General features: G+C 34.2%; 1 protein-coding gene across 1 annotated transcript in view; it reads right to left on the reverse strand.

Annotated features, from left to right (window-relative positions):
• LOC150098052 (uncharacterized) overlaps nt 1-12,992 on the reverse strand; it is a 64,383-nt gene that overhangs the window by 17,487 nt on the left and 33,904 nt on the right. The window contains exon 2 of the mRNA XM_090406590.1: nt 10,018-10,293. Coding sequence (XP_090262716.1) covers nt 10,018-10,293 — 276 coding nt within the window. The remainder of the gene's footprint in view (nt 1-10,017; nt 10,294-12,992) is intronic.

Raw genomic sequence — 12,992 nt, forward strand, 5'->3', positions numbered from 1 at the left:
ACTCAAAAATCATAGTATTAGAAAAATCAAAAGGATATAAGAAAATGACAAACAGATATCTATTCGTCATTAAAAAGAATAATATATTTTGTTGCTAAGATCAAACATTGGTCATTTATTTTTAACAACGAAATTGACCAAGGAAAATAAAGTATTTGAAATTGTAAGTACATATTGTAGGATCCTCCTACTGTTGTTAGGAAAGTATGGAGCGTATAAAGTATCCAGGATGCCAATACAGGCATTTGATGAGGTATTGGTCAGAAGTTACTATTTCCTAGCCGGAGACGGTGCTGGCTATCATCCAGCACAGTCTCCGGTGCTGGATGGTATGTGTGGTCAAGGGACCGGTTCGCCTGTTTTGAAGGATGAAAAACCACCGGTTTTTCCGGTTTACAAAAATTCTCCATCCTGTATGAGACCGGATAACTAACCTTCTGTCGAAAAGACTTGATAGAGGTTCCTCGTGTCATGGACGTGAATCGAACCCATGTCTTTTCGACCAAAGGGCTTCGTCTATACCGACTGAGCCCGGAAGCTCCATCCTCCTACCAATATGTTTAATGGTATAAAACCCATGTAAAGAAGGGGGGGGGAAGACTAATGTAAGCTTGTTTCATGAAATTCGAATGCTTTAACGAATAAATAAGTCATTCATGGTTATATATATATATATATATATATATATACGGTATATATATATATATATATATATATATATATATATATATATATATATATATATATATATATATATATATATATATATATATATATATATATATATATATATATATATATATATATATATATATATATATATATATATATATATATATACCGTAGTTACTTGAATATAACTCGCCCTCGCGTATATCTCGCATCCCTGATTTTACATTACGAAAAAAGAAATTAAAAAGTTTCGCATATACCTCGCACACGAAAAAAAGTTTAAAACTTTAAAAAATAGATAGTGAATGTTGTTATGGCAGTTTCAGATATTATGGAATTCAGTTGAAGAGAATTAGCTTTTCAACTCAACAATTGTCGACTTGTCTTTGTCGTCGAGTCGCTCAATCATTAATACTGCACCAATCATATGCACGTCTTCATAGCTGATCTATCTCTACTGGCCTACCATTGCTGTCTGTTTCGCTCGCCGCTTTCACTTTTGTTTATTACGTATCTCAAGTCTTGTAAATTACTGGTATTTTTTGCTTGAAATATGGAGAAACGTTCAAGTTATAGTGGTGGTTTTAAACTCAAAGTTATGATAAACTCAAAGATCATATGATTCCGAAATGATAAAAGGACAAGTAATAATGAAATGTTTGTTTTAATTTAATTACCGAAGCATTGTGGCTAAAGATTCAAATATATCGCGTGATGAAGGTGAGCGGCCGATCGCGTAAATAACATTAATAATTAAAATTTAAATGCATTCATTTTATAAATAACGTGAGCAATTATAAATTATAATGAATATTTGAGATTTAATTATAAACGTAGATTTAATTTTTTTTCATAAAAAACTTCAGTTTCCAAAATTCCCCGTTATATCTAGCAGCACAATTTTTTAAACTTTAATTTTGGGGAAAAAAGTGCAAGTTATATTCGAGTAAATACAGTAAGTAACTTGTGTATAACTAACTGGAGGAAAAGTGTGACCATATGCACAAGTATGTATGTGGATGTAAACGCTTTCTTTCTAAAAAGGTCTTTTGGGAATTTATTTCAGTATCGGGAAGGGATGAAGAGTTTTAAACTTCTCCATGGACTGTAAAACATGTTTAATCGCACTTTTGTTATCTGTTCAAGGCAGCATTAGAGAAATCCATATTTCGAGTTACTGTCAACAAGAAAAAGGAATGCCTATCGTCGCCGAGGGTATGAGGAGTTTTAAGAGAGAATATCATCTACAAAACACTACGTGATCGAACTCTCTTCTTGGGAATCCTCCTACACGCTTAACATTGCTTTTCTGTTGCCACCCACCTAACAAATCATCGACGCTTGCAAAAGTTCCATCAGCGGTCGTGTACCTTTGCCCTTTGAAACTTTCAAGATGCTTTACGACAATGGTGCGCTTAATAATCGGTCGCCTCCTACGTTAATAGGAGCGGATAGCCTGCAGAGTTTTCTTCCCACTCCCCTGTTGTTCAGGCTTTCTTCGTAGCGTTGTTTGTCAATCACTCGCTGGGCAGAAGAGTACGCATAAAGTATTCGCTCTTCATGTGTAAACGAAATTCTCTGATTTAAAGATTTTATTTTTTCCTAGTAGCTTGTGTGTGTGTGTGTGTGTGTGTGTGTGTTATGACGCAAATCATGGCTTTTATAACAAACAATTGCGAAGACTGCTTCAGACTAGCAATCAATGAATACATCAAGTCAATACGTAAAAACATTCAAATATAAGAGCAGAAAAATATCTCTTTAAGCTACTTGCATTCTTAATATTCCTACATTGCAGTATTCACTATTACATGATAGTTGTTTTATCCTACTCATTTTGGCAATGTCGAGCCTACATTATGGATCAAATACATAGTATAATGCACATCTGTAAGTCATACAGTGTATGACAATACAAACGTGCACTGTCGTGCAGTATATTAGTCACTTTTATCTCTGTTTAGCACCCATCCTTCCACAAGTTAGCTTGTATTAGTTTAATTTGGAATGATTTCTTTATAGTAGATAAAATGATATTAGATGCGCTTTCCAGATGTGTTTCTAAGACAGCTTAATAAAGCTGACCTTTTATCTCTGTTTAGCTTCCATCAATATCGTGTATAAGGATGGGTGCTAAACAGAGATAAAAGTGACTAATATACTGCACGACAGTGCACGTTTGTATTGTCATACACTGTATGACTTACAGAGGTGCATTATACTAGGTGCTATGAAGATAGCACCTCTCTAGTGCAATTCCATCCTGGATGGAATTCAGGTTCGAATCCCGCCCAGGACGGCGGACAAAGGTAAATATTTCTATAGGCTTTTTCAACTAATAGTGAGGTAGTTGATCACATATGGAAGTAGTGGGTTTTTTCTCCCATAAAAACAGACAAACTGGTTAGAGAACACACGAAATTGACAGATAAAGTTATGAACATTGAGTGGAATTGTGTAGTGTAGAGTAGCCTCTGAAATGGGTCCTAACACTCTGTGGAGGTAATTACAAACGTCCTCTATACCTTGACGGATTTTGATGAAATTTGATATTTGAAATCTTTACTAAAATCTATGCAACCATCTCACTTGTAATTAATATGAGAAGAGTTATAATTCCAAAACTTAGTCAAAACGGTTCAAAATGATACAAATATATATATAATATTGTAAACGATCATGAATGAACTGAGCCAATATCACTTCAGTAAAAAGTAGTCTTGTTATAATTGGTGTAATAATGAATGACATCACTGCACCTGCATGCTAATGAATTGTAGATTGAATTGTTGATTAGACTGTTCTTCTTTTAAAAACATTAATATAAGCATTTCTTGTACCAACTTATTAACAGTTATGTACCCTTAGAAGAGTGCAGGAGCTATAGATCAGTCATGCGGTTTCTCTGTGGTTGGAAAGGCCGACTTTCTTTCTTTCTTTCTCTCATTCTCTGTAATTTAATCTTCCTCCCACTCTAGCATACACATATTTAGAGACATGACACACCTATTATTATGGATGCAACTGAGGAATGGTAAGCCAACTGTATTAAATGCCTCTAAAGAATTATCAAGGGTACTCAAAATGAAGATTGAGAATTATATATTAAGTCGCATTGGTTTAAGCTGAATTACTAAGGGGATAAATGCCATGAAGTCAATACTTTGAGTTTATCAATAGGTGTATTTTTTTTTTTCAGAACGAGGTTCATGATATGTTTGTTTCATGTTTGTTTAATTCACTTGAATTATTTCCATAATTTCTATAATTTTCAGATAAGCGGAAATTATAGAAATTCTACATATGAAAAGCAGATAAGGAATAATGAAAAATTTATTTAGTAAGGATTGTATAAACAACTTATATGTTACGTGATTTGAAGTTAACCTATGTTTCTTTTGGTTATGTTTATGTGGATTAATAAACAGAAGTGGGGACTGCCAGCAAAGACAGCAATGAGTTTTTCAGTTGAATTATACTTGCTCGGAGAAGAACTGTGCACTGTTAGTATATTTAGCCATATACCTTATGGCGAAGTCAGTATAGAGGCCGAGTCTAAGGTGCAGACTAGCATATTCTCTATAAGTTGAGCTGAAGAACAATTGTTTTAAAACTGTACTTTGAAATTGGGGAAATGAGAATCCATATGATGTCCATTATGACTATAAAGACCACTCATGTTTCAGTACTTGTGCATGCGCGCGCGCGCGCGCGCGTGTGTGTGTGTGTGTGTGTGTGTGTGTGTGTGTGTGTCGATCGGAAGGAGTACTGAAACCTTCCCTTTAAAATGCTACATTCGATGAAATTCATCCATTGACTTAGTGCTGTAAGGGTATATGAGGTTGCGGACACCCTCATGCCTACGTTTAGAGACTATCTAAGGATGAAAAAATATGCCAAGAGTAAGAAGAAACGCTCACAGTACGGTACTAGGCAGAGCCATTATATCCTCCAAAGAGAAGACTTTTAAAACATATACCACCTCACTGTAGGATCTAATTTCTTTTATTTATTGTTTTTAATATGACTACATGTTGTGTGATGATGAAAGTAATCATTGTAATGTTTAAGGTTACTGGATTAATCTACTGGAAAATTAACTGTGTTTACATTTTTACAATAAGCAGTTTTGAGAATGTTAAAATATTCCGGACACTAGAAAGGAGGTTGAACGGGTGCCAAGTTTTGTAAGACATTAGAGACAAACTTATTTCTCAGTTAGTTTCTGGCTGTAGTGTTTAACACAGTCAGAAGACGAACTGAGTACAACACAGAAAATGTCTAGGAGAAACTGCCATCGAGACGGCAACATAAATTACAGATGAAACTAGTCGTCAGCTGAACTAAAGAAAATAGGCCACATAAGCAACTTCTAGTTTATCATGTGTGATATCTATAAAATTATCATAAATCTAGGGACTGTTTGTTTTTCTGAATCGTGGAGGATTGAAACCTATCTCAGAATATTAAGAGTCTACTGAGGTTTCTTTGAGGTCACATTATATCTGAAGAGCCAACAATGAGATTCACAGATTTGACTCCTCTACGAAGTGATCAACCAGCAGCAATAGCAAATGAACACAAGATATATCGTTTGCCCTTATTTATGGGTTAATTCAAGGATTAGGCCAATTTCTTTCTTTAGTAGTTACTTCTTAAGAATTGTTCACAAGGTTTCTTGATTTCGTATATAAATATAATTTATATTCGAAAAAGGTTGATGAAAAGTCAGAAAAGTACATATGAGGTAGAAAATATAGCTATTTGAATGCTAGCTCTTGAGAAAACAGTAAAAACAGAAACTGAAGCTGAGACATTTCACTAATATGAAATAATTGTTAGAAATATCGAAGTATCCAAATATTAATTCGAAATGTTGCAAGAAAAATAGATATTACAGATATCATGTGATACTATTGACATAACCGTTAGTTATGTCACCATTTCCAATTGTTTATATCTAAGATAACTGCAAATTATTCATAACACAAGTAAATGTAGTTTTAAAAATGGCCAATAGAGACACTATTAACAGCAATGTTTCATTTTTATGCATTATAATTCCATTACAATTATCATTTTATGCCATGGTAAGCTATACCAAAGTATCTTCATAAAAATATATTATTTTTAACGTTCTTTAAATTAAAACAAGTCCGATTGTCGAAAATTTTAAATTCCGGAAGTTGGACTGTCTGAAAGCCAAGAATGTTAATAAGGATTCTTCAAGGAATTTAGCAATCAGTATTATAATTTGTCAGAAAGAAGTGAAATACCTTAATTAATAAGGCATTTAAGTCTTAAATATATGGCTTAAGTAAAGGTAGCATTTTGTTAGAGACAGTTTGTGAATTAAATTTCCTTTAGGTCGTCGATGAATTCCGTCCTTTGAAGCAAATCCACCCCACCACTAGCAAGCTTATTAGAGACCCTGGAAGTGCTTTGAAAAATTCTGTTTGTTCTGTAGAGCAAATTATTTAACCTTTTCTCTATCCTCGGTACTAAATGTGCAATAGGTTTCTGCGTTAACGTACTAAAAAATCACTCTATCTCAGAAATATAAATAACTGTACAAGCCAAGTGACTGTCATAGTAATTACAAAAAGAAATATATTGTGTATTTCAAATTTGACTTATTGAATAGTTACATGCGAAAATTCTGGCATTACTATACATTCCTATGTACATCATTGCCACGAAGATGTTCTCGTTATCATCAGAATATTAATTATGTTTATAATAAAGAATTCTGGAAACTTGATTCGATGATATCCTAAGTGCCTTCCAGTCGGTGCATTGTACAACGCGAAGCGAGATAATGTACTGAAACTCTTTACCTTCAAACTTTGCAACGTATAACACCCCCCCTCAAAAAACCTTTCTCGGATTTTGTTTCGTATGTAGTTTTCAGTGTTTGCTAAACTCCATAGACGAAAGCACATAATCTTTTGTTAATGCTAGCCATCGCAATCGGTTGGAATTAGGGCAGAAGCAAATAATTCGACGATGCTAGTATGCAAAGTAGTTCGAGAATAAAATCCCAGTTTGTGAAAGGATAAACGACGTTGCCTCTGTGTCAGTCTGGCCAACGCATCCTCATCCTCATCTGTAAAGCAGGATTACGTTTCGGGAAAGGAGAACCCAAACATGGGATGAAAATGCCCAACGCTGTAAACTGATGATTTGTATGGAGGGAGGGAGGGATTGGGATATACATTGTTTGGATCTGATCGATGAGTTTGGATTTGAAACAAATTTGATATTTTATATAAAAAGTTGCATTCACACGAAGTTATCCGTGTCATCCAGTGCAAAGCACGTGATTAGTTTTTATGTAAAGTGGAGGTTTATTGCTTTATTTCAAAACAACACCAACAATAATTTAATTACTAATTTCATTTGATTTGGTTTAATTTACATTAATTTTAATTTCATTTCATTTAACAGAAATTTAATTTCCACTGTAGTGAATTTTATTATGGCTAAAATGATAATGTGGCGAAGATTTTATTTTGAGTTTACAGAGTTTATCCTCTCTTTCTCTCTCTCTCTCTCTGAATGCCGTCACGTTTCTGCTAATCATCCTGGATGTAGTGATATGTTTCCTGAGTAATTCAATCATTACTAAGGCACTTATTCAAATTGGATTACGCATATTATGCTTCTCTTTCGTTAAACTTGCATTTACACACCAGCCAGCTCATTATCATTATTGATCTTCACAGGTTCGAACGCGACTTGACAATTCAGATTTCCCATATTTGTTTAAAGAAGTATTTATTTAATTTTAAATTTACCTAAAAATTGTAGTATTATTTATTTATTGGCTGAAAATAACTGGAGATTAAAATTTCAATATAATTACACGTAACAACAGATATCCTGTTATTCTTGTCTTTATATCAGTTGTTTTACTTTTGCAATAGTTTTTAAAGGGAAAAAAGTAGTGATATCGAGGATGGAATAACTCGTGTGCAACACTTTATTAATACGAGGTTTAAGGTTGTAGCCAATGCTCTCTTCTCGAAGATGGGATAACACCTTTCGCTCAGCAGACATGAACGGTAGCAAAAGATGTTTAAATTTGGTTTGTCTCTGTAAGAATTTGTGTGTGTGTGTGTGTGTGTGTGTGTGTGTGTGTGTGTGTGTGTGTGTGTGTGTGTGTGTGTGTGTGTGTGTGTGTGTGTGTGTGTGTGTGTGTGTGTGTGTGTGTGTGTGTGTGTGTGTGTGTGTGCAGAAAATTTTTACGCATGCATACTATGTTTAAAATATTAAGTAAAGTAATAAACAGAAACATATACTGGTAACGGTGTTCATGCAGTATGTATGGTGGAGTATTAAAATTTCATTAACTGAAGACGTATATAGACTACTGCACCCAGTAGTTTATTAGACATACTATACTCATGTTTGTAATAGGAAGTAATAAGTAGAATAGCATGCTCAGATGGAGGCTAAAAATCAATTGTTTGCTCATCACGACATCATATCATGCATTACTCAGTTGAAAGGTTCTAGAGAAAACAAGATTATGAAGAAACAAAGACATATTGGAAAGAAAGAATGAAATGTGGGAAAGTGAAGTCATAGGAAATGAGCGAAATATTTAACTGTTGACAATTCAGGCTGGATGCAGTTATGTAGCTAAAGAAAATAATGTAACCATTTGATGATTTCATTCAATTAGTCGAAATTGTGAAAAAAAAGAGTTATTATTGAATTACGGGAGGATGTAGTACCTTTTGGAAAAAAGGGTAATGTTATAAAATCATAACAATTATAACAAATTATAATATAAATTGCATTACAAAATTCTTTTGTCTCTTAGAAATGCAAATACATCTCAGACAAGTAAATACAAAAAATAATTCAAAATAGTAATTGAACAACTTAAAACGTATAAAATGTACAATTGGCATAAACCGTGCGGGTACCTGATATGTTTTCACCATATTTTCTGAAAATATACTTCACACATCATTTTTAATATTCTTTTGGATAACTTCATTATTTGCAAAATGATTAAATCATCCATTTATTTCAGCAAAATGTATTGTTTACAAACTTAAAATGATCATTAAATTAATCATAAGTATAATTCTCTGATATTCAAATTGTTTGCCATCTTATGATTATGAAAATCAAAATAAATGTAATGTCGCCAAAATATTATTCGCAGTTATAATTTACTTTCAGGATGAAAAATCAGAGTTTTTCATCCTGAAAAATAGGCAAACCGCCAGAAAACACATGCGATTAGCAGACATAATAATAATACTGGACTGATAGTCTACTATGGTTTGGCCGTAATTCCAGAACAAACCAACACAAGATCTATTAAGATAAAGTCACTATCATGTTGAGCATTTACTCTGCATGCAGCGGAAACTTCCAACGGAATTGGAAATGTCTGTCACACGTAGAGTAAATGGTAAATATTATTCGATGTATTTGGGCGGAAATGAAGTTCAAATCGCATCACTCAGCTGTTTTGTTGATAGGAATCACGAAGTGCCAACCACCCGCCTCCTTGGATTGTTTTAATCATGATGGCTCCTTGGTTTTGATGATTGTTCTTCTGTTCGTGTGAAATAACAGGAACCATGGATTAATGAATCCATACGACCTTTATTCAGTTATCCGATGTCCGATGTTCCTTATCCACCTTAGTCCTAACATCGTTGTGCGTGTGGGATGGGGGGAGGAGGTATTTTCTTTTATTCTTCATTCGGGGCAGTCCAATGTATGGTGCACTCACATACACTCACTTGCTGTATTTTTATTATCTACTCTTATTTTATAAAGTCAGTATATGACCGATTATTGTCCATCATGAAGAGCGCGCACACATAAAATGTATCCTGAAGATAAACTATTACCTATTTATCAGCCGGTGCCAAGAGGTAGCTGTCGGCACCCGCTGAATCTCCATGATCATTTCATTTTTCTGACAGCATGAATTTCCCAGGATGAACAAGCAATGGTTTGGATTAGAGTTACGGTTCAAGCAACTAATTCTATAAAGCCAATATATCATGTTTGTTTTTTCCAATAAAAAACCCAAGTTTTCTAAGAGAAAAACCCCACCATCTGTAAGACTGGCTAACTCGTATTCGGTTGAAAAGTCCTTATAATAAATGTTTAACCTATCCTAGATGGGATTCAAATCCAGGTGTTTCCAGTCTATGGAGAAGGTCCTTAGATTACGATATTTAGGTGATAGTTTCCTTGAAAGTAATGTTAAGTTAGCGAGTGTTCCTGTGGTTAAAAAAATACTTATTGAAAGAATTTATAAAAGGCCGAAAATGGAATCAAGCATCTAAATATATTTTTATCTTTACTTACCATCGTCACTAGTGCTGCTGTCATCTTCTATTTCTGGGTCATAATCCGAACACTCCGTACTACTTGGTGAGCTTGTAATATCAGGATCGCTAGGTGGAAGATCAGGATGGGCTTCTACTACTGCCTCCCCTTGTAACTTGTGATAATTCATCTTTCCACCCCGTCGACTGTCCGAGAACGTTATGCGAGACAACGGTCCTCCTGAAGCTCGAGGAGCGAGACATTTGTCGATGGTTGACGCAAACTCCCGGAGACTAAATCCTTGAAGAGGCGGACCTAATTGCAAGAGAGTTAGTTCCGATATCAGATTTTTCCTGAACAATACAATTCGAATATTGAGACAAATAAATATAGTTTCTAAAACCATTCATCTCCCAAGCGAGTAAAAGTTTTAGTCGTAATGTTTTGGAGGAATCAGTCCGCTGGCGTTCACTTTTCTCTACTATGGAAGCTGACCGAATTTGTGCGAACTTTTTCTTGTAATGGTGTTCCAGAATACAATAAACCGCTATAAGTGAATAATGAGTTCTACGGTCGATTTTATGACATGTGGGTTAAAAGCCTGTAGTATTCCTCAAAGTAAGATACTCTAACTACTAAGTAAGGGTTGCAAAATTGGAGGGCACTGGAAAACTAGTCGCCGAGCCAAGACAAGAGTGACACAAGGATTCTGAAAACAACTGCAGCCATCTCATGTTCCTAATCCTAATGAGCATCACTGTCAAAATTGCGATCTCTAAGATCGATTTTGCTGAGTTATGGATTTTAAGTTTCGAGTAGGTGGGCAAAACTTTAATAACCTACCAAATCGACGAACTCAGGAATCGGTTGTAAAAAGATCCAGAAAAGTTCTGAAACGATAACTTTTCTTGTACTAGTCTAGTAATGGAAGTTACTACGTGTAGGCACGCAATAAAATATTGTAATATTTCAGTGTAATACTGCAATGTGATTGTAATATTGTAATTCATTATATTGCAGTATTACACTAGTGTATTTGTTAATCTCTTATGAACAATTTTCCTCCAAATTAGTTTATTACTTGTCAGTATGACTTCCAATATTACTGCATTTAATTAATATCTAATATTAAACATTTCGTTCTTCAAAGGTACTTTTTACTGTATCAATCCACCTATATCTTGACCTTCCTCTGGGTATTTTTCCTGCCATTTTGGAAAATAACGCTTGTTTTGTTGACCTTTTCTCTTCTATTGTAGTCATACCACCTGAGATTAACTCTGCTGACACATTCCTGGATACAAAACGTGTCACGTTCTTTCCTAATATCCTCCTTTAAAATATAATCCTGTCATTGATGCCATCTATTCACTCCTCTAATTTTTCTCGGAGCTCTCATATATATTGTCTCTAATCTTTGATTAAGCACTTTATTTCTAATTCAACTCCCAGATCTATAAATTAAAACTGGTTTGAGCACTGTCTTGTATACTAGTTTAGTGTTTTGGCAAATTTTGCTCTTATTCCATTTACATTTATTTAGCTGACTCCCCGTGATACCAGGTTTGCTAATTAAATTCTTTGCTAGTTAAATCTGTTTCCAGATTTAATTTGCCATCTTCATTAAAAACTGTGCTTAACCAGTGAAATATTTCACTTGTTCACAGGCTCTTCACTATGAATGCAATCGGGGTTTTCTACCTACCTACTTAGTTCCAGAAGTCTGGTCTTTTTATTGCTAATTTTCACGCCAAATTTGTTACAGCTGCTATTCAATTTAATCAGAGAATCCTGGAGACTTGCATTAGATTTGTTTAAGAGTACACATCATCTGCATAAAGCAAGGAGCTAAAAGCGTGTCCGGGAAATTCATCGGGGGGGGGGGGGGACAATTCATCGCGTGGAAAATTAATCGCGAGAAAATTCTTCGCAAAAAAAATTTAAATCATGTGTTTCATTGTCATTTCCATATGTGAAAAAAAAAAAGAAATATTTTATGTATGATTTATTATTTCGGAAAGGGCAACCTATTTAAGAATATTGATTCTTCTAACCGTTCACTTGTTCTGTTCTGCGCATTTAGACATCCATCGAGGTGAGATATATTTTTTACGTGAACTAATTCAGAAGGTGACGTGTTTCAGTTATTGAATACACGTGCATTTTGAAAATCACTGCACTTTTCCTGCATAGTAAAGACATTTTGCAGGCTGCCGTCTGTAGAGCTAGTTTAAGATCATAGGTGCAATTTTGAGTAAAGATATTAAAGAAAATGATAATAAAATTACGTAAATGATATCATAATGATGTAAATCAGCATACGTAAATCTGCTGCTTCAATACTAGTCTTTACCTTTCCCTTCAATACTAGTATTTTATGACACTAAGAAATTTTAAATTTTATATTTAGTATTTTTTACTGGAAAAAAAAATATAGATGGATGCTCCCAAAGTGAAATATGTAATTAATTACTTCTCTTGTGAACCGTTTAAAAGTAAACTGTAATCAGAAATATCATGTCGTTAACAATCGACTCAACCGGCTAACAACCGCATCTATGAAGCCGATATAGTATTAACAGAGACTCATCTTTAGCCAAGGCGCAAACAACACTTTGACAAACTATGCCAAGCTGCAAAAATATTTGGATTGACAGTTAAATGAAATAAAACTAAAATAATCACAAATATAGTACAAGGTTCCATCATTATAGAACACAATCAACCTTTAAAAAAAAGTAGAGACCTCCAATACTTAGGCTCAAATATAAATAACAGTGTAAATAACATATTATTAAGAAAATATAAACTCTCAATCAACACAGGAATCTAAGAAATATATCGAAATCGCCCCTCATTACCTTGGAAACAAAAATTAGGCTTTGCAAAGTAACCTCTCAGGCTATCTTCTTGTATCGTGGAGAAACATGGGATGGTTCCACTCAAAAAAGCAATAAAAACTATTAATAGCTTTAATACAACCTGCTTAAGACTGTTACCCAGTTACTCTTGGA

Source organism: Typopeltis vanoorti, chromosome 16 (genome assembly GCF_054136105.1).
Source record: "Typopeltis vanoorti isolate ZY-2024b chromosome 16, IOZ_Tvanoo_1.0, whole genome shotgun sequence".
Lineage (NCBI taxonomy): Eukaryota > Metazoa > Arthropoda > Arachnida > Uropygi > Thelyphonidae > Typopeltis > Typopeltis vanoorti.